The sequence below is a fragment of the Tachyglossus aculeatus genome, chromosome X1 (assembly GCF_015852505.1).
Source record: "Tachyglossus aculeatus isolate mTacAcu1 chromosome X1, mTacAcu1.pri, whole genome shotgun sequence".
Classification (NCBI taxonomy): Eukaryota; Metazoa; Chordata; class Mammalia; order Monotremata; family Tachyglossidae; genus Tachyglossus; species Tachyglossus aculeatus.
Genome location: NC_052101.1, coordinates 135,487,174 through 135,507,144, shown reverse-complemented (window position 1 = coordinate 135,507,144; position 19,971 = coordinate 135,487,174). Strand labels below are relative to the sequence as shown.

General features: G+C 57.1%; 2 protein-coding genes across 7 annotated transcripts in view; one reads left to right on the top strand and one right to left on the bottom strand.

The window, feature by feature from the left end:
* Positions 1-8,743, top strand: part of DOT1L (DOT1 like histone lysine methyltransferase) — a 108,648-nt gene extending 99,905 nt beyond the window's left edge. Inside the window, exons 26-29 of one of the 2 annotated variants that reach the window (XM_038772091.1) lie at positions 930-994; positions 2,568-3,515; positions 4,465-5,206; positions 8,558-8,743. In XM_038772091.1, the coding sequence (XP_038628019.1) occupies positions 930-994; positions 2,568-3,515; positions 4,465-5,171 (1,720 nt within the window). In that variant the 3' untranslated portion in view covers positions 5,172-5,206; positions 8,558-8,743. The remainder of the gene's footprint in view (positions 1-929; positions 995-2,567; positions 3,516-4,464; positions 5,207-8,557) is intronic. The other variant, XM_038772092.1, reaches the window with a different exon arrangement.
* Positions 8,744-13,271: 4,528 nt separating this feature from the next.
* Positions 13,272-19,819, bottom strand: PLEKHJ1 (pleckstrin homology domain containing J1). Of its 5 annotated transcripts, none has more exons than XM_038739950.1 (6): positions 19,601-19,819; positions 19,275-19,342; positions 17,780-17,846; positions 16,088-16,178; positions 15,442-15,505; positions 13,272-13,646 (listed from the first exon to the last, which is right to left on the bottom strand). In XM_038739950.1, exons 1-6 carry the CDS (start codon positions 19,692-19,694, stop codon positions 13,446-13,448), a joined length of 585 nt encoding a protein of 194 aa, XP_038595878.1. In that variant the 5' UTR covers positions 19,695-19,819; the 3' UTR covers positions 13,272-13,445. The 5 variants fall into 5 exon arrangements, with proteins under 5 accessions (XP_038595878.1, XP_038595879.1, XP_038595883.1 ...); XM_038739952.1 differs by lacking the exon at positions 13,272-13,646 and adding an exon at positions 14,741-14,973; XM_038739954.1 differs by lacking the exon at positions 13,272-13,646 and adding an exon at positions 14,741-14,955.
* Positions 19,820-19,971: the final 152 nt, after the last annotated feature.

Here is a 19,971-nt window from a genome sequence, read left to right as displayed (position 1 = left end):
GGCACCAGTGCAGCCCGGTTCTTCAAGAGAGATAGGAGAACCCAGAGCAGACGTCGTCAGTGAAGCCAAGGTTGGCTATCGTTTCCAGGACAAGGGGGTGGTCGACTGTGTCGTAGGTAGCCGAGAGGTCGAGGGGGATTAGGATGGGGTAGAGGCTGTCGGATTGGGCAAGAATAATAATAATAATAATAATGATGGTATTTGTTAAGCGCTTACTATGTGCCAAGCACTGTTCTAAGCACCATGGTAGATAGAAGGTTATCAGGTTGTCCCACTTGGGGCTTGCAGTCTTAATCCCCATTTTACAGATGAGGTAACTGAGGCCCAGAGAAATTAAGTGACTTGCCCACAGTCACACAGCTGATAAGTGGCAGATCCGGGATTAGAACCCATAACCGCCGACTCCCAAGCCCACGCTCTTTCCACTAAGCCATGCCGCTTCTCAGAAGGAAGTCGTTGGTGACCTTTGAGACTCCAAGATGTCAGAACTGTTCGTGTTCTAGCTCTCTGTGTAGGAGCTGGAGCACCAATGCAGGCTGGCCGCAGTGCATCTTGGAGTCTCTCACGTCTGGGTCTCATCGGCGTAGAGAAGCAACGTGGCTCAGTGGAAAGAGCCCGGGCTTTGGAGTCAGAGGTCATGGGTTCAAATCCCGGCTCCGCCATTTGTCAGCTGTGTGACTTTGGGCGAGTCACTTCACTTCTCTGGGCCTCAGTTCCCTCATCTGTAAAATGGGGATTAAGATTGTGAGTCCCACGTGGGACATCCTGATCACCTTGTATCCCCCCCAGCGCTTAGAAGAGCGCTTTGCACATAGTAAGCGCTTAATAAATACCATCATTATTATTATCGGCGACCAGGAGTGCGAGGCATAAGTCGGGGAAATGATGAGCTGCTGCTTATCGAGTAACCTTTTCTTTTCTCTCACTAGAATCGAAAGAAAAATTGCCACCATCTCTTTGGAAAGCAAATCCCCACCAAAATCAGTGGAAAATGGTAGGTGGAGGAAGGGGGTTGTTGTCACGAGGTCAGCAGACAAAGCTGATGGGTAGGGTCTGGGGTGCTGCCTGGTGGTGGTGGTCTCCAGGGAGCGACTGGACTTGCTGTGATGCTGGTGCAGGGATTTTCAAGGGTCCCTTGAAACCCAGCTCTTGTCAGCAAGATCCTCAGAAGCTGGCCTCTCTGGCACCGCTCCCTTTGACCTATCTGGTGTATTCGAGCCACGACTACTGTTGGCCTCTGTCTGTCCTGACTGGCTGGAAAACCCTAGCGGGCTTGAGGCCCTGGGGGCAGATCAGCCAGCTTGGTCAGTGGCGGGTGGCCAGACCTGGGGGCTTGGGCCAGGGGAGATGAGCAAGGGGCGCGGGGACCCGACAGCGGGTCAGCCAGCTCGGTAGGTGGCAGGTAGCCGTGTGTGGGCACGGTGCCTGGCAAGCAGAAATTGGGTCGGTCGCACTTGGGCCACGTATCGGCGGTCAAAGGCACTGAGTGCCCTGGTGGGGGGGCCCGGTCAGCGAGAGGACTGGCAGGCTCCTGGGGGATGCAGATGGACAGTGTGGGTGGCGGTCAAGTTGAGGGCAGGTGAGCTCCAGGCCTGGCCTGGTGTGGAGCCAGGGGGCGGGTAAAATGTTCCCGAGTCGCATACCAGAAGCCCCGGCCAGTACCGAGCAACTCTTGGCCCACGCTTGGCTGCCACTGCACCTGTTCTACCCCAACAGCTTGCCTCAGAAAGTGGAGCAGCAGTGGGACTGGAGCCCCGTGGCTCAAACAGGTATCTCAAGGGCCCGAGGTCAGGCTTGGGAGCTAGCAGTCCAACAGCCAGTCGGTCTGTCGGTCGATCAGTCGTGAGCAGGTAGGGAAGGTGATCAATGGTCCTGGTGCGATACTCGTCAGCTTTTTTGAGGTTTTCTCTAGTAACTACAGGGAGCTGGGCGCTCTGAGTTTTGCACACATGCACACACGCACACACACACACACACCATCAGCACTGCAGCATCGTGGCCCATGGAACGACCACAGATCTGTGTTCACTCATTCATTCGATCGCATTTATTGAGCACTTGCTGTGTGCAGAGCACTGTACTAAGCGCTTGGGAAGTACAAGTTGGCAATATATAGAGACGGTTCCTACCCAACAACAGGCTCACAGTCTAGAAGACTGTGTTCTAATCCCGGCTCTGCACACAGACACGCGCAAACACACACACACCCATCGATCTACCCATGCAGATCTGCATCAACTGTGGCCCGGGCACTGCCATTCTGGGATAGTGAGATTAAATCGTCCCCGCTTGCTGTTCTCCTGTGTGTCTCCTCTGGTTGTCGCCCCACCTTCTGCCGTTGTTCTGGCCCTCAGCGGCCGCCCCCCACCGTGGAGGGAATGTCGGAACCCGAAGCCCGCTCCCCACGTGTGGTGGGCTCTCGGAGACCCAGGCGACGTTCCGGCCGAACGCGAGGCTTGGAATTGCGTGGGCAAAATGGCGGTCGCTAGGGTCACGGGCGGCGGTGCCTGGCCGGCTGCGAGTCGAGCCACCCGGTCACTGATCCGTGCCCACTTTTCCTTCCCAAGCAGGGGGCAGCAGTTCGTCAGGAAGGAAGCCGGGACCGACCCACGAGAACACGAACAGCAGCAAGTGGAAGTCCACCTTCTCGCCCATCTCCGACCTCCACCTGGCCAAGACGGCCGACAGCCCCGGGCAGGCCGCGCCGCCTCTGTTCACCTTCAGGCCGCCCTCGGAGGACGCCGGGCCTGCCGACGGCAAGCTCTCGGCGCACCCCCGGAAAAGCTTGGCCGGGGGCTCAGCGGGGGCTGGCGCACTCAGCCCGAATGGATTTGCCTACAATGGGGGCCTGTCAGCCGATCTCAGTTTACACAGCTTTCCTGATGGTGCTTCTCTGTCTCATAAGGCTAGTGAGGTGACGGGCTTACATTCTCCTCTGGGTTTTCCGTCCCAGCGGAGCAGAGACGTCAGTGTCTCCGAGACAAACCCCTTTCTGAACAAGCGGCAGCTGGATGGCCTGGGGGGGTTGAAAGGGGATGAGTTTGGGAGGGCAGGGGGCAAAAGCAAAGAGATGAGCGAGTTGGGGGCACATTCGTCAGAAAAAGGCCCCCTGCAGCACAGTGGCAAGGTCGGGAAAGGACGGGACCGCGACCTGGAGTTTAAAAATGGCCACAACCTTTTCATCGCCGCCGCCGCCGCCGCCGCCCCTCCTGGGGGCCTTCTCAATGGCAGAAGCCTTCCCACGGCTGGCCCCTCTTCTGGCAACTCGGTATCTGCCGTGCAAACGCACCATCCTTTCTTAAACGCTGTCACCGCTGGATCCCAGTTCCCCCTGGGCCCCGGGGCCCTGCCGGCCAACCTCAGCTCTGTGGCCAGCTCGTCGGTCTTGCAGTCCTTATTTAATTCGGTGCCCGCAGCTGCCAGTTTGGTCCACGTGTCATCGGCTGCAACCAGACTGACAAATTCTCATGCTATGGGGAGCTTCTCTTCTGGGGTGACGGGTGGAACAGTTGGAGGTAGGCAGAACGTGGCTTCTCAGCTCTGAGGTAGATGGCCGGAGCCCTCTCTCTCTCGGGGGATGGCAGGTGGCGGGCGGCAGAGGGCCGGGAGCGGAGCCTTTCCTTCTGCCCCCGTTCAAGCATTAGTTCCCTTGGCTGCCCCGAGAACGAATAAGCCCCGGAGTCGGGATAACCGAAAAGCCTGGCCCTCGAGGCGGGCCACGGGGCCTAAACCGGCCCCCTCTCAGTTGTTCTGGTTTGGGCCTGGGCCAGCTCTGGCCGGCTTGCTGCTGGGGTTGGGGATGGCACAAGCCGGGGTGGGCGTCCGGGCCCAGTTTCCCCCGTCAGAACAAGTGGGTGAGCTTCAGCCTTGCCTTGCCGGGCCGAGGTTTTTGAATGAAGTTCAGGTAGTTCCGTCCGGTCAGTGTCGGCCCCCGAGGGGACGGGCAGCTGCTTCCCTGAGCTGGCCGTTGGGCAGGGTCACTTCCCCTGCTACGTCTGCGCGGCGCCTTGGAAGGGCTGCGTGAGCGCTGGAGGGAGCAGCAGGGGCAGGCGGGAGAGGACCGGGTGGCAGCGCCTCGGCTCCTTCCCTTTCCGGGTCAACGCGAAGTGTGGCGGGGCCCTGGGCCGGGCAATCCTGACTCCCAGGAGCACAGGTAGGGGCCGCTAGGGTTGGCGGTGGTTGCAGGGGTCGGGGGGCTAGGGTCAGGCCACTTTCCACCTGCCGGGTCCTTCACCGGGATACGAAGCCGACAGGTAAGTGGACCGACCTTAACTGACTCTGGCTTGGCTGGGCACCATTCCCTCTCTCTGCTTACTGCCGTCTCATGCTGCACGCGCTGTGTTGGGGGCCATCACCACTCTGATTTTGCTCTGCTTTTTTGGGTTTTATTTAGTCTTGTTTTCTCTTCACTGTGACTGGAAATTGCCCGTCTTTTGAAGCTGAGTTTTTCTCTCCTGTTTGCAGGTATTTTTAACCACGCGGTGCCTTCTGCCTCTTCTCATCAGTTTGGAGCCAGTTTCAGCAGCAGCACTGCCTGTAGCAGCGCAGTGCTAAGCTCAAACCCGCTGCAGGCTGTTGCCAGCACGGCCACCTCTTCCTTTCAGGCCCCTTCTACTGCTTCTTCTGCTTCTTCTGCTGCTGCTGCTTCTTCTTCATCTTCTTCTTCTCCTCCTTCTTCTTCTAGCTCCGTAACACCCAGTGCCACCCGAGCTGTCCAGCACCTACACCGGCCCTCTGGGCCACCCGGCCTCCGGGCCCCGCCACCTCCTCCTCCTAACCTCCTCTCGTTACCTCCCCCTCCACCACTGCTTGCCTCTACCTCCGAGCCCGCTCTTCTGCCCAGCTTTCCCTCAGTTCCAGCTAATGACACTTTTATAGCCTCCTCGTCGTCGTCGTCCTCCTCCTCCTCCTCTTTCTCCTCCTCCTCCTCCTCTTCCTCCGCCTCTGCTGCCGCTGCTTCTGTCCAGTCTGCCAGTGCGTCTTTGTCTATCAAGCTAGCTTCTCTTCCGCACAAAGCCTCCCATCCCTCTTTCACAGTCCACCACCAGCCTCTGCCCCGCTTGGCACCCATGATTGCGCAGTCCAGTGCCCCGGGCTCCTCTGCGATGTGGGTTACCCTGGGCACGCAGTCTCCCTATGCTTCGCATCTTTCTGGGGTTAAGCCACGATAAAGAGCTTGCTTAGCTAGCAGTTCTTATTCTGTAAGGTAAGGCCAGAGCCAATCTAGGCACTTCGTACAAGCAACTGAATTCCTTCCTTTGCAGAGGTCCCTTAGGGAGGGTTGGTGAAGCGGGGGTGGTTTCAGTGTTATGTCTCTTGGGGGTGGGGGCGAGGTGCTCGGGTGGGGGCGGAGGGACGCCCGTTGCTATCACCTTGCTTTCTGGGAGTCAGGATTTCTCCACCCGGGTTGCCGGGGAGGTCAGGATGTCTGAAAGAAGGTGTGGGGCTCAGTGGCAGAGAGTTGTCGAAAGGCTCTTCTGAGAGGGAGGGGGATAGGGCCAGGAGGTGAGAAGCTTCTGAAGCCATTGAACCATTTGATTCCAACCTCCTTCCCCTTTCCCCCTCATCGCTGTCCCCGTCCCCTGAGGGGTGGTCACCTCACCCAAGGGCTGTCCACTGTTAAGCTTAATTACCGAGAGCTTTAGGGAGAGGGCCAGAGACTGATGCCAGTAGGGAACCAGGATGGGCTGCTTCCTTGTGGTGGAGGGCTGATCCAAGTACTTGGTGAGGGAGGATGAGAGGGTGGACAGCTTGGAGATCAATTGAGATGGGGAGGGAGGGAGGAAGGGAGGACAGACGCCACCACCTCCTTTGTCAGTCTGGCTCAGCTGGTAGCACTCTGATGCTCGAGGCCTGTCCATACCAGGAATTTGGCTCCTACCCTGGTCCTGATACTGCAGTCCGAGGGGTGAGGGGAGAGGGCGACTTTAAAGTTTCGCTGACCTCCCTGCACTGCACTGCCCGGGATCCCAGCCAGCCCCTTTCCCCGAGGCCGTTGCTGTGTTTTCTGTAAAAGCAACACGGCTTAGCAGAGTTTCTCGGTCCAAACCAGACCTTTTGCCTCCTCCGTCCTCCTTTCTCAAAAAAGCAAGATGGGGACTCCTGGCAGAACTGGTGATCGACATGGGAAACACATCACCTCATTCAAACCTCTCCCGAATGTGTTTTTTGCATCCCACGAAGATCAAATCATGCCTTGAGCTCTTCGAAGGAAACCCCCCTGCCTCCCGTCACATATCCAATAAATCAGTCAGACGCTAGTTCCAACAACATCAGGGTGTGATCAGAAACTGTATGGTCCTGCCCCCGGGCATCAACCTGGAGTCCCCCAAAGGTGCCCTCTCCCCCGAGAGTCCCCTTTTGGCTGGCTTTGCTCCCTACGTTTTGTTGAGAGCAAATGCACCTTGTCCCTTGTGACATCTTGGGCTTCTGGTCAGTGAGCACTGGATTCTTTTTTTTTTTTCCCCATCCTGACCCCTACCTGTTACCCCTCCTGTTGACCCCCAGAGCTTTTCATGGACATTTCTTTGTTTGCCCCGACCCCATCCCCTGCCCAAGGCTCGCTGACTGCCCCCTCCCCCCCCGGCACGCTTCCTGGTTTCTTGCCCTGTGCCCTGCAGCCCGAGAGCCCCTGGTCAGCCCAGCTGCATGCCCGGGTCAGGACTCACCCCTCGGGACTAATTTATTTTATTGCATCTAAAAGCGTGCTTCACCATGGCTGCTCCAGCCCTCCCCTGCTCCCTAAGTCACCGAGAGGCTGACTGGGTGTATGGGACGAGCCCCAGGTGGGAGCAGTCTGCCTCCAGGTCTCCTCCCCTGCCTGGTCCCGCTCTTCTCATGCCCGTGGTAGGACCCCGTTAAAGGGAGCCAGAGGGGCTCGGGGCCCGGCTCAGGTTGGGGGGATGCCACGGGGTCAGGCTTCAAAGCCCGAGGGAGGTGGGGTAGGAATGGGGGAGGAGGAGGGGAGGGGGCTGAGGCGAGTAAAGAAAAACCCATGAGGCCAGCCTGCAGGGACCACCGAAGGGTCCAAACGTGCCAGGAGTCAGAGGGGCCCCTCTGAGGCATGCTAACAGACCTCCTGCCTCTCGTGGGTAGAAGGGCTCCACTCAACAAGGCGTCCTCTGGGTTTGGACCTGTCCTTTTCGATGATTCAGAAGTGAAAATACTGAATTTCCCTCATTTTGCATGACCGAGTCGGACCGTATGCTCTTGCTGCTGGGTCGAAGCTTGGGACCCGTAAGCAGATGCTCCCTGTCCAATGTTAATTTGGACCAGGTTCCAAACACTTGTCACGAGGGCGGGCCATGACACCGTCTTATGGGTAGACTGCTCTGAGGCTGATTCTCTACCACCTCCTGCCCCTTCCTCCTGGCAGGGCTCCGGTCAGTCGATCCATCGGTGGTGTTGATTGAGCGCTTGCTCTGTGCCGAGCTCCACGCCGAGTACTTGGGAGAGGTCAGTGGAGCCAGTTGACGGGATCCCTGCCCTCAAGGAGCCGACAGTCTACTCTGTGCTGCCACTTGTCCACTGTGTGGCCTTGGGCAAGTCACTTTACTTCTGTGCCTCAGTTAGCTCATCTGTAAAATGGGGGTTGAGACTGTGAGCCCCACGTGAGACAGGGACTGTGTCCAACCCGATTTGCTTGTCCATCCCAGCGCTTAGTACAGTGCCTGGCACAGAGTAAGCGCTTAACAAGTACCGCAATTATTACTAGGGAGAGGCCAGTAGAGCTAGCAGGCACGCTTCCCTCCCCTCGAGGAGCTGACGTTTTGCACGCATCCTTTCATCCCCTCCAAGCCTGCCTCAGCTCCCCGTGGGGCAGTGACACTGGAGTGCGTCCTGCCTGGCGGGCAGTGGATGGCTGAGCAGGCCTTTTCTCTTTAGGAAGGGTTGGGTGAAGCCTTCATCCCAGGCCCAGCCCAGGGGTGCCAGGTGGCTCCTCACGAGCCGAGAGATTCGCAGTTACTGAAGCGACCCAGTGAACCAACGCAGTGCCTGGATAGACCTGGCCGTGTGGCTCTGCTGCCTCAGTTTTGGGATCGGCGGTGTGGATCGGGCGCCTTCGGGAGCCTGGCGGTCACCATCTTCCCTGTGGGAAGGGAAAATCGGCTGATCGGCCCCCCAAATTTGCCCCATGTGTGATGCTTGTTGCTCCGAATACGGTCTTGAAACGTTGAAGGAAGAAAGAAACACCGGTCCCCATGGAGGACATGGTCCGAGGCCAACAAGGAGTTCCTGGCCCTGCTCTTTGCTTCCATTGAGCAGCAGAGGGGCAGCAGCGGGACCCCTGGGTTCTAGGCACGGCTCTGCTGTTGGTTCCCTGGGTGGTTTTAGGGTGAGTCGCTTCTCTGGGCCTCGGTTTCCTAATTGGTCAAATGAGGCTAAAAGCCACGGGGGACGTGAGGTGGCTGCGTTCTAGATTTGACACTCCTCCCGAAACGTGCCGTACCTGGGAGGGGAAGTAGGGTGTAGGAAAGCTGGTTTAAATGTATATTTGACCTCTCCTTTCCTCCCTGGCTCTGCCACCTGTCCGTCTCGTCTGTCCGTCTTTCTGCAGGTAACTAAGATTTCTACCTCAATCCAATGTGACCTATGCAAGGGCAACGTGGACCAACTCACTCAGCTCCCCCGGAAAGGTGCTTGCCTGACCTGCAGGGCTTTCGACTTGCAAACTACTGGACAACCAACCAAGTAAACGGACGCATACGACAAGGAAAAGCATGTTCTACTGTGAATTGGAGTTGGGGCGGGGGCGGGGGGCGGGGGTGGGGGGAGAAGAGAAACCATCCGCTGAAAGAAATGGCTTAAACCGGCTCCAGTTTGTATTATTGATAGTTTTAGATAAAGTATTTATTGGTTTGTTTTTTAAAGTAAAAAACAATTTTGACTTATTTTATTCCAGCTGAGTTGTAAAAAGGCAACTTAAGAGATCTAAATATATGCGTATATGTGTGTGTGTGTGTGTGCATGTGTGTGCATATAGCAGTCTATATATACACACCCACGTGCGCACACACACACACACACGAAAGACTGGCACACCAGCAGAGATGTTAACAGCCTGTTCTCGGTGCTATTTCACCCATCAGAACTGTGCCTCTCCTTCTACTTGGTGCTGAATTTGGAGGGTTGACCGATGCCAAGACCAGTTCTCAGAAAACTCTTGAGCTTAACTTGCTCAAATCGTTCTGTCTGTCTGTATACCAAAGGGCGGGCCCGTCCTGCAAAGTGAGGGCTAAAGAACCGAGAGTTGTTTGACTTCCTCTTGAGCCCGACGTGAGAGAGCATTTTGATCTTTCGGTGATTTCAAACCACGCTGCAATACCTGCCCCTCAACACCCATGCCCGCACACACACACGCACACATGCACAACCCCCCCCCCCCCCCCCCAAACTTGTTTTGGACTGGCAGCTTTCAACATACGAACCCTAGGAGCCACTTACCCATTCAAATAGAGACCCACCCCCACCCGGTTGTAGTCACTTGTTCTGCTCGGGGCCCAACTGGCTGCTGCTTGCTTGGCCCCTGTGTCACTGTGAATTCTGCCAGCAAGCCTCTGTTAGTGCCTCTGAGCATGAATTCCAGGGTGTTGTGGGCAGGTGAACAGGGTGCATAATCACTGATGTCGGTCAGACCCGTTGACGTTTGACTCGGGGAGGTGGGGGCAGATGGATTGCTCAGCGTTGCGTGGTTTTCTTCGAAGTACAATGTATTTTATTAGTGAAGTTTTGATACTTGATCCCCAAATGGCTTAGCCTTTGGACATTTATGACTAAGTTCTTTTGGTTTTGGATTTCTTGGCTCCCAAATAGGTTTCAGGTTTCAGTGGCAAAATCTGATGATGTGGTGGCAGAGTAGTTGTCTCGTGACCCGATGTTCTTGGGGGTGGGGGGGGAGCGGCGGAAGAGTGTCACCTCAGCAGGAGGTGACAGGTATTTTATAGAGATGTGATGAAAATTTATAAATTTCTACCACTTGATTTCATTTATTTTTAGATTATATAATGCACAGTAAACTTTAAAAAAGAAAGGAGAAAAAACCAATCCCTGTTTATTCAAGGGCACACATTTCTAAGACTCCTGGACAGGATCAAGCAATGGCTTCAAATGGCTACAGTAGGCAGACTAGAGAACCACCAGGTCCATCAGATCCCCGCCTGGTGCCCTGCTACCCTCGTCCGATTCCCGAGCCACCTGGCCACCGGCCCAGGCTTGGGCTTCTTGAGCCGGTTGGCCTGTGTGTTGACCGATAATGACTTCTGGGCTTTTCCCCCTCGGTAGGACATCAGAGGGTACCGAGCCAGGGGCTACCTTGCTCCTCCCCGCTCCTGCATCTGGTGCCAGTCCCTGCAACGGCTCCCCACTTAGCATAGTTCCTCTCGCTGGGCAGAAGGCTCTGGAAGCCTCCCCTGAATCCAAAACTTGTAAATTCAAAGGGTGGGGCAGGGGAGAGAGAAGGAGGCATCAGTTGAGGAGTGGGAACATTGGATCTGATTTAGAAGAAACGGTGTAGAGGAAGAGAGGTGGAACAGTTGGGAAGTGGGATTTAAGAAACAGTAAGTAGCTTCTAGTGGAAGTTGGAAGAGGTAATTTATTCCCTGGAATCCAGGAAGTGACTCGGTTTTCCAGCCACAAATTGCACACAGTGTCCCTGGTGGGTGCCAGTGAACTCCCAAATGGTCCTGCCTGACAGGAGCTCTGTGATGGGTTCTATCCCGGTAATGAGGCAAATTTGGGAAGACTATGTGAATAAGGAAAAAAACAACAACAAACTCCCCCCCCCCCCCCCCCCCCCCCCCCGCCGCCAACTTAAAAATTCATTCCTTCTGTTCTTTTTCAGTAGAAGAATCCCAAGTTAACCATTCTAAATTGTATAATTCCCTTGGAGGCTTGGGACGTTGACTTTCAGATCCTCTTTTTTGAAAAAAGCCTTCCCCAAAAGAGCACCCCTCCCAAGTCGACTCAGCCAGAACCTTGGCTGAGGGAGGAATCCAGAGAGAGAGAGAGAAAGAGTTGTTTAGCTGAGATATTTAAATGGAAACTTCAAATAATAATAATAATGGTGATGATGGTATTTGTTAAGCGCTTGCTATGTGCAAAGCACTGTTCTAAGCACTGGGGAGGATACAAGGTGAGCAGATTGTCCCACGTGGGGCTCACAGTCTTCATCCCCATTTTACAGGTGAGGTAACTGAGGCACAGAGAAGTTAAGTGACTTGCCCAAAGTCACACAGCTGACAGTTGGCGGAGCCAGGATTTGAACCCATGACCTCTGACTCCAAAGCCCGTGCTCTTTCCACTGAGCCACACTGCTTCTCCAAGTTTGTTTGCTTCTCCAACTTTCTTCAGTTTGTGTGTTTCCAACTTGCATTCTTACAACACCCTAAATGTTGAAGTTATCAGCCTGAGCATTTTCTTTTTCTCCGATACAAACGGTTTCCTGTCCCGTTAAGAATGACTCCCCATTTGGACCCTTAGATGTTGGGGAAAACCCTCAGAGAATTGGGCCAAGCAGCAAGCCAGGCAGGGTAGGGGGTGGGGAGGGAAGTCTGTTGCTGACTTGGCCCAGAGGTGGTCAGCTGCCTGAAAGCTGGCAGAGGGGCTCAGGGCGGAAGGAAGAAGGCATCTAGCCCGCATGGGAACGGCCTTGGGAATAGAGGGGAGCATCTCCGGGAGTGGCCCCGAAGGGCTGGGAGAGACCCTGGGCTTTGTCTCTTTCCTGAGCTGCTCTAGACTCTGAGCCCGTTGTTGGGTAGGGACCCTATTTGTTGCCAACTTGTACTTCCCAAGCGCTTAGTACAGTGCTCCGCACACAATAAGTGCTCAGTAAATACGATCGAATGAATGAATGAATAATGGGGACGTCAGAAGCACAGTCGATTTTGATGCTTCTACACTAGGGCAGGTGAGAAGTGAGGGAAATTTCTTGTTCCATACTCTCTACCTCTGCTCCTGGAAGGAGGAATGTATACATGGGACACTGGGGTGAGGGCGGCTCCGGTTTAGTGGGTGAGCACGACTGTGGCGGCTTCTGGGATTGGGCGGACCCAGTCTCCCCAGAATCCCTTAAGGAAGAGGAGGGCGAGCTGGGCCGTGGCGACCCGGGAGGGTCGAGCCCCAGGACTGACGGTGAGCGGGCGGGCCGGCCTTGTTTCTTTCGTACACCCCATAAGCGCCACCAAGGGCGGCGGGATCATCCACCCCCATCTCGTTCGCTCGATGCCGCTGCTGATTCTCCACCATTCCCTTGATCATCATCAATCGTATTTATTGAACGCTTACTGTGTGCAGAGCACTGTACTAAGCGCTTGGGAAGTACAAGTTGGCAACATATAGAGACAGTCCCTACCCAGTAGTGGGCTCACAGTCTAAAAGATCTGGGAGCTCAGCTTTCAGAAGGGAGGCAAGCTGGCCTGGAGCTGCGGCCTATGCGGAGGCAGTTTGCCTGGCCGGTATGCATGCTTCTTTCCCACCCTTTTCCAGGGGCAGTCGTTCTCCTCCCCCTCTCAGGGCTCTGAGGGCAAAAGGAATTGCCCCTATCCAGCCTGGTGAGCACCCTCCCCCGCCCCCACCCCGGTGGGGTCCAGAAAGTGGCCCCACCCACGGTCCCCTTCCAGTGCCCAGGAAGACAGGCCCACCCCCATGGGGGTATTTGCCCTTTACGCCTGTCATCACCACCACCACTCTTAAGACTTCTGTGCCACATTTGATGTAGACTCGAGCGCTGCAATACAATTTCTCCTCTGGACTTCAGGGTTGAACCCAAGTAGAATTCTCCCTCCAGCCTAATTATTTAGCAGGGGTGCAAATAGCAATCACACCCATTCCTCCAAGTTAGGGAATGTGGTCCTCTAAATAGCCTTGTGAGACTGTAAGGCACATCTGCCTGCTTTGGGTTTGGAGGGTGGTGAGACTGATCTTTCCCCCCCCCCCCCCAGCGGGAAGCCGAAGCCAGACAAGGGTGTTGGGAGTTGGGGCTGAGGCACCTGTTCAGATTCTGGCTCGGGGGCAGGAAATCAAAATCTCGTTTCAGGCGTCAGAGTGAACCTTCATTCGGCCTTGCTCGCCAGGTAGGGATTGGGATAATAGTGGGAGCTGCTGGGCTGTGGTGGAGGGTTGCTCAGGAACTGGTCTCGCAAGCAGCCTTTGGAGCAGAATGAATGGCCAACACCCCCCACCCCCAGGGCTCGTTTGCCAGCCTGTAGGAATTAGTTTCTCTATTTTAGCCTCTGAAATGGGGAATTATTGAAGATTCAAGCACTTTCCCTTCATTTCTCTCACAGTCCGCTGTCATTTTATTCCATTTCGGGTAGCATTAGTGTGAATTTTCAATTTTGGTTTTGCCCACCTCTTAACTTACTTTGTAATTGAATCAATAGTTTGAAGCTTTGTCTTTATATTAAAATCTGTGTATTTTGATTCAGTGGAGTGTGTGGCTTCACTCTTCAGCATTTGGGCTTCCTCGTTCGTTCTTGAAAGGAAATCGGTAGAATTAGGCTCCGTTTCCACTTCTCTTCTTGGAAATAAAAAGCAATTTCTCCTTTGGCATTTTTTCTTTTTTTCTTCCCCAAACAGAGTTTATTCGGCCGGTACAGCGGAGGACAGAGGGCCCCGCTCCTGCTGCCCTTCTTGTCGGGGCTCAGTGCCTTCAGGTGGGGAAAGGGACGGCATTAGCCTGCGGTCAGTAACCCCATTACCTTGTGGACAGGAGTGGGCGGGACTCCCTCCCCAGGTCAAAGACGACGTGTCTGGGCCAGGAGAACCTGGACCTTGCCCACTTCCTTGGGGCAGGCTGGAGGAGCCCAGTGACTGTGTCAGAGCTGCTCCTGCCACCTCTCCTACCTTTCTTCAGGCTTTCCGGAGGGGCAGGTTGGGAACCTGTACCTTGGGGCGGCCCCAAGACTTAGGCCGGGCCCCTTCCCTGCCTCTCCCTTTCCTAGTTTCTCCCCCTCTCCCTGCTCCTCTTGCGGATCGTAGCCTGCCGCCACCCCTGCAAGACGAGCCCAGGCTTACTTTCCTCTCTGGCCGTTCGTTGTCCTCGGCTCCGCTGGATGCCTCGGTGATGCCGTGATGTCTTGGCTCCCCAGGGCTCTTCACCCCTCTCTCCACCAGCCCTCCCCTCCGACCTCAGATATGCCAAGAGGGCAACAGCCGCCATTTGGTCCCCACCCAGCAACCCACGATGCCCCTTGCAGAAACCTGATGGGCCAAGGGGGAGTGGTCCAGTGAGACGCGGGGGTTAGTGTTCTTGGCTGAGACAACTGGTGGGGGCTGCCCCTGCCTGCCGCCAGGGCTCGGAGCTCTATAAAGGTCAGGAGGGTGGTGATGGGCAGCGTCCCGAAGACCCTGTGTTGCCAGCTCTAGTGGGGGGCTTCTGGCCAGATGGGCTAGAGCTCATCCACTCCGCAGTTCTCGGGAAGCGGAGCGAGGTGGCCAGCCCGCCCCCCCTCCCCCTCTGTGTGCAGCCACCAGCCACTCCCTTCCTCCGGTGGCTGCCACAGAGCCCTCCTTGTTACCAAACCCCTCAAAGAGCACACACCGTTGCGCCGTTGGCAGTCCAAGACGAAGCCCCTTTCACTCCCCCATTCCACCCTCACCGCTCTCTTCCCCCTCCCACCGGCCTCCCCGACAAGGCCCACAGAATCTTTTGGAATTTTTTTTTTTTTTGAAAAAGTCATTTACAAAAATGAAAAAAAAAACCTAACAAAGTCAAAATCAAAGGCCCCTTTTCAGCAGGGTGTTCGTGTCGGGGGGGGGGGGGGGGGGAAGAGGCCTGGGGCTTCAAGCCCAGAAGCATCCATCCGTCCAAAAATCCAGGTCTAATAAATACTCAGTCATTTGGTCGTCCGTGGGGCCGAGGGAGGGAAGGAGTCCCAGGCGGTTGACTCATACTCTGCCCGTGCGGTTCAGCTGAAAGCGGGCCTCCTCCGAAATGCCATACTGCTCCAAGGGGTCCTGCCGGCAGACAAGGGGCTCGGGGGCCAGCAATGGGGCCAGTCCCTCAATCCTGACCTGCCCGTGGCCCCCAGCACAGCAAAGAGAGCACCAGGGGGGTCTCCTCCCCCTCTTCCCCCCACACCCAGTCCCCCGCAACACCAGGACCGACCCAGCCAGCCAGTGAGCACTGGTGCTTCCTTCCCTTCTGTTCCTTGTGGGTTCTCATCCTGGCCCCGAGGATGGCACCGCCACAGGCCTTGGAGATCTGGGCCCCGACTGGGGGCCCTCGAATCCACTCCGGGAACGGCTCGCACATCAGGGCCTGCCAGAGGAGCGGGCTCCAGGCTCCTGACCCCACAGCGACATCCAACCCCACAGTCCTCTTATCTTGCCCCAGAACACAGGCATTCGGGCTTTGAGCCTGAAAACTGGCCACTCCAGATAGGAGGGGAGAGTACTGGGGTGGGAGGAGGAGGAGGCTTAAGCCCTCCCCCAGGCACTCACCTTCCCCGTCACCTTCTGGATCTCGTTACGGTAGAAAATGAGGCTTCTCCGCATGAACTCGTAGCTGGAAAGGGACAAGAGCCACTGGGACCCAGAGGCCTCCGATTCCCTGTTCCCTTTGGTCCTGGCCTTGCTGGGAGACAAACCCTAATCCCCCGAACTGGAATTAGGGGTGTCTAACAGGCTCCTCCCTCAGCCAGAGGCGCACCTGGAGCTGGGGTTGGGGGCCACAGAACCAGAACCCAGGGGCAGAGCAGTTGTGGGGAGGCTGGGAGCATGCAACGGAGCACCCCTGAGTTCAGCAGCTGGAGGAGTCAGTCAGAAGCCAGAGTGACTCAAGACGGGGGGCGGGGGAAGAGGCGGTGGGGGCTGGAGGCTAACCTGGACCAAGCCTGGTCCCCCAGCTGAAATTCCTGACACTCCTCTGTCCCATGCTCCGTCTCCCTGCCGCCCACCCCCCAACACAAGCACACGCATATAACGTCTCTATTCTCTAGACTGTAAGGTCGTTGTGGGCAGGGAATGTGTTGTCTGTTGGTTGAATTTTACTCTCCCAAGCGCTGAGTCCAGTGGTCCGCACACAGTAAGCCCGCTCAATAAACCTAACAATGAACGAATGGGGCTCAGGCCCGTAGCCAGCACCCACCTGGCTCTCCTCAGCGCCTCCACCCACTCCTGACACTGCTCCTCGCTGCTGCACTCAAAGTAGTACTTCCTGTCGGGCTCCTCGCTGAAACCTGCAGGGCGAGAGAAAAACTCCGAGAAGTGGGTGGGAAGGGGACCCCGGTCACACTCGGCTCCTCGCAGCCGGGTGGCCAAGCTGTCCGGCCGGCGGGAGCAGGGGCTCTGGAGGGGCTGGGCGGGGGTTGGGCCAGGCCCAGCCCGCCAGAGATGGGGCAAAGTCCTTGGGGCTTTCAGGGTGGCCGGGGGAGGAGGAAGGGGAACCGGCAGCAATGAGTCCGGGGAGGCCAGGTTCCTCCTCTGGGTAGGGCACCAGATAAGAGAGCGCTTAGAAGGAACACAGCAAGGACCTCTGCACCCGTCTGTGTCCCAGAGAGCACAGGCCTGGGGACCGCGGTCTGGGGACATAGCCTCTGCTGGTTGGCGCAGCTGGGGTAGGGCAAGGCCACAAGATACCGTTCTGACCTTGACTCAGGGAGCACATGTTCCACCTGCACAATGGCCCCTTGTTGCCGATGGGCCAGCGGCAAGGCGGCTGGAGCCACTCCTATCGCACAAGGCCAGGCAGCTGGGCCAGAGCAGGGTAGGGGTAGGATGGCTCCTCCCCTCCCTTATCGGGGTTCGGCTGGGAATGTTCTTCTCTCTTCCCCCGCCACCCCCCCAACCCCAGGAGCAGGCTCCTGGGCCCCGGCCACTGGCGGTGCCATCGTCCCAGGGCTAGCCCCGTATCTTCCAGCCAAACCCAGGAGACTTACTCTGGGGAGGCCTGTCTTGGGAGCAGGCAGTGGGCTCGGTTGTGGGCCTGAGGCACGGGGCAGTCAAATCTGGGCCGTCAGCCCCTCCCTCAACTGGGACGGTAAGGCGACGGCCCAAACTTTGGGGCTCCCGGAGGTCGACGTGGCCCCGGTAGCCCCCGGTCAGGTGGTGGGCAGCTCAGCGGCCACCTGACCAACAAAAGCTTCTGGACAACAGAACAGGTCAGCGCAATACGCCCAGTGTGCCGGGGTCCTTCTGCTGCTGCTGATTATGGTATTTGTTAAGTGCTTACTACGTGCAAAGCGCTTACTATGTGTAAAGCACCGTTCTAAGCGCTGGGGGGGGGGGGGGGAATACAAGGTGATCAGGTTGTACCACGTGGGACTCACAGTCTTAATCCCATTTTACAGATGAGGTAACAGGCACAGAGAAGTTAAGCGGCTTGCCCAAGGTCCCACAGCTGATAAGTGGTGGAGCCAGGATTCGGATCCACGACCTCTGACTCCAAAGCCCGTGCTCTTTCCACTGAGCCACACCGCTGCTGCTTCCGTTCTAACTCTGCCAATCTACGGGGCTTCTTGCTGCCTCGGTTGCCCCAGAGGGGCCCTTCTGCTTCCCCCTAGCTCCGGGGAGGATGGAGGACCTCCGGCGTCCAGACCCGGCCGGTCCCCGTGCCCAGATGAACCCTGCTCTGGCGGCTCGGGCTTGAGTAGCGGGAACTCTGAAGCCAGACGGGATGGGTTGAGCCCGGGCACCGCTGCCCCAACCTCACAAACCTGCCCGGATGCCCCACAGCCCCTCCGCTGCCAATGGGCTCCTTCCAAACAGGCGCCCCTGTCTTCCTCTCCCCTTCTGCCCCCCCAGCTCTGGCTCGCTAACTCCAGGCTTCTCTGTTACTCACTGATAGAAAAGCTGCTCTGCTCTTCCTTGGCAATCCGGCAGTGCTCCAGCAGCAGGGCTCCAATGGGCTGGGGAGACAGGGCAGGAGCTGAGCTGAGACTGGCGGGCGGGGGAGCCCCTCGGGGGCTACGGTCCCGAGGGTCGAGCCTGCCCACGGAGGGGGAGCCCCTGACCCCAGTCTGTCACCACTCCCCCATCCTGGGCTGCTGCCCTGATGGGGCAGTCTCGGGTGGCCCGTTCTCCGGGGCCCAGGCCATGGCAGCAAAGAGGGCCAATGGGGCCTGTCTCCCCCCTGCTAGACTGTGAGCCCGTTGTTGGGCAGCGATCGTCTCTATCTGTTGCCAAACTGTACTTTCCAAGCGCTTAGTCCAGTGCCCTGCACACAGTAAGTGCTCAACAGATACAAGTGAATGAATGAATGGGGCCCCAAGCCCCACATCCTTGGGGGCCTTCCCCTCCTGGCCAGACGGTTCAGAGAGCTGCCGTTGGGCAGGCCTTTGGCAGGAAGGCCTGGGCTCCCCACTGCCCTCGTGGAGTCCTGGGACTGTCCGGAGGACCAGGGAGGGATGGCGGCGATCTTCTAAGGGGCACACTTCATTCGTTCGTTCAGTCATTCATTCCCTCGTATTTACTGAACACTTCTGCCGCCTCCGCTCTTTCCCCTGAGCAGACCGACAGCACAGCTCTGCCAGGCCGCGGGCCCCGACTCCAATCAATCAATCAATCAATCGTATTTATTGAGCGCTTACTATGTGCAGAGCACTGTACTAAGTGCTTGGGAAGTACAAATTGGCAACACATAGAGACAGTCCCTACCCAACAGTGGGCTCACAGTCTAAAAGGGGGAGACAGAGAACAGAACCAAACATACCAACAAAATAAAATAAATAGGATAGAAATGTACAAGTAAAATAAATAAATAAATAGAGAATAAATATGTACAACCATATATACAGGTGCTGTGGGGAAGGGAAGGAGGTAAGATGGGGGGATGGAGAGGGGGACGAAGGGGAGAGGAGGGAAGGGGCTCAGTCTGGGAAGGCCTCCTGGAGGCCAGAAGCGGGCAGATAGCGGGCAAGGGGCTGGGTCATCATCATCATCATCATCATCATCATCAATTGTATTTATTGAGCGCTTACTGTGTGCAGAGCACTGGACTAAGCGTTTGGGAAGTCCAAGTTGGCAACATATAGAGACAGTCCCTACCCAACAGTGGGCTCACAGTCTAAAAGGGGGAGACAGAGAACAAAACTATACTAACAAAATAAATAGAATAGACATGTACAAGTAAAATAGAGTAACAAATATGTACAAACATATATACATATATACAGGTGCAGTGGGGAAGGGAAGGAGGTAAGATGGGGGGATGGAGGGGGGAGAGGAAGGAAGGGGCTCAGTCTGGGAAGGCCTCCTGGAGGAGGTGAGCTCTCAGGTGAGCTTGGCGGATGGGCAGAGGGAGGGCATGCCGCTCTCCACGGTGACCCCGCCCCTACCTCGGCTTCATCCGTCCGAAAGTAAAAGAGGAAATTCACCACCAACTTCACCAATCGCCTCTTCACCACTGGACGGAGGAGAGATGGCGGTGGGTCACCCAGTCAGCCCGGTTGGGCGGGGGCCTGCGGGGGGCAGAACGGGGCACCCGGGCCGGGGAACCGGGCCCTGCCCCAGGTGCCCACTGGGGGCCAGGGGATTGATGAGGCGTCGCCACCTCGGGCCTAAAGGGGATGGGGGGCCGGGGGGGCGGGGGGGGATTCCGGGGAAGTGGCAGTTCCCGCCCCACCCCGCCCCGCCCCTCTCCTCCCCTCCCCTCCCCTCTCACCGCTGCCCTTCTTGGGGCCCCGCATCCCCAGCTCCGCCGCTTTCTCCGCGGGCTGCCTCGCCAGGGCCTGCAGTTCTTTCTCATTGTAGCGCATGGCGGATCGGAGCGCTAGTTCCCCCAGGCCGCTTTCATTTCGACCGCGGAAGCGTCCGGCCGCACGACCGCCCCCTCCATAAAACCCGGCCCGGCCCACGTCAGCGGAAACCTGGAGACAGTTGCGAGGCGATCCTTGCAAAAGCCGCCGCGGCCGGCAGGGGGCGGGGGCGCGGAGAAGGAAGCGGTTCCGGGGGCGAGCGGCGACGGAGGAAGCGTGGCCGGCGGCGCATGCGCACTGGGCCGCGGCGCAGGCCTCGCGACCTAGGAGTAGGTGA

What these genes read in the sequence shown, in the direction of transcription:
- PLEKHJ1 (XM_038739950.1), bottom strand. Translation starts at nt 19,694, where the DNA reads ATGCGCTACAATGAGAAAGAACTGCAGGCCCTGGCGAGGCAGCCCGCG. An exon ending in TTCGGACGGATGAAGCCGAG is followed by an intron (nt 17,847 to 19,274) that starts GTAGGGGCGGGG and finishes CTGTCTCCCCAG; the next exon opens with CCCATTGGAGCCCTGCTGCT. An exon ending in TCCAGAAGGTGACGGGGAAG is followed by an intron (nt 13,647 to 15,441) that starts GTGAGTGCCTGG and finishes CCCCACCTGAAG; the next exon opens with GCACTGAGCCCCGACAAGAA.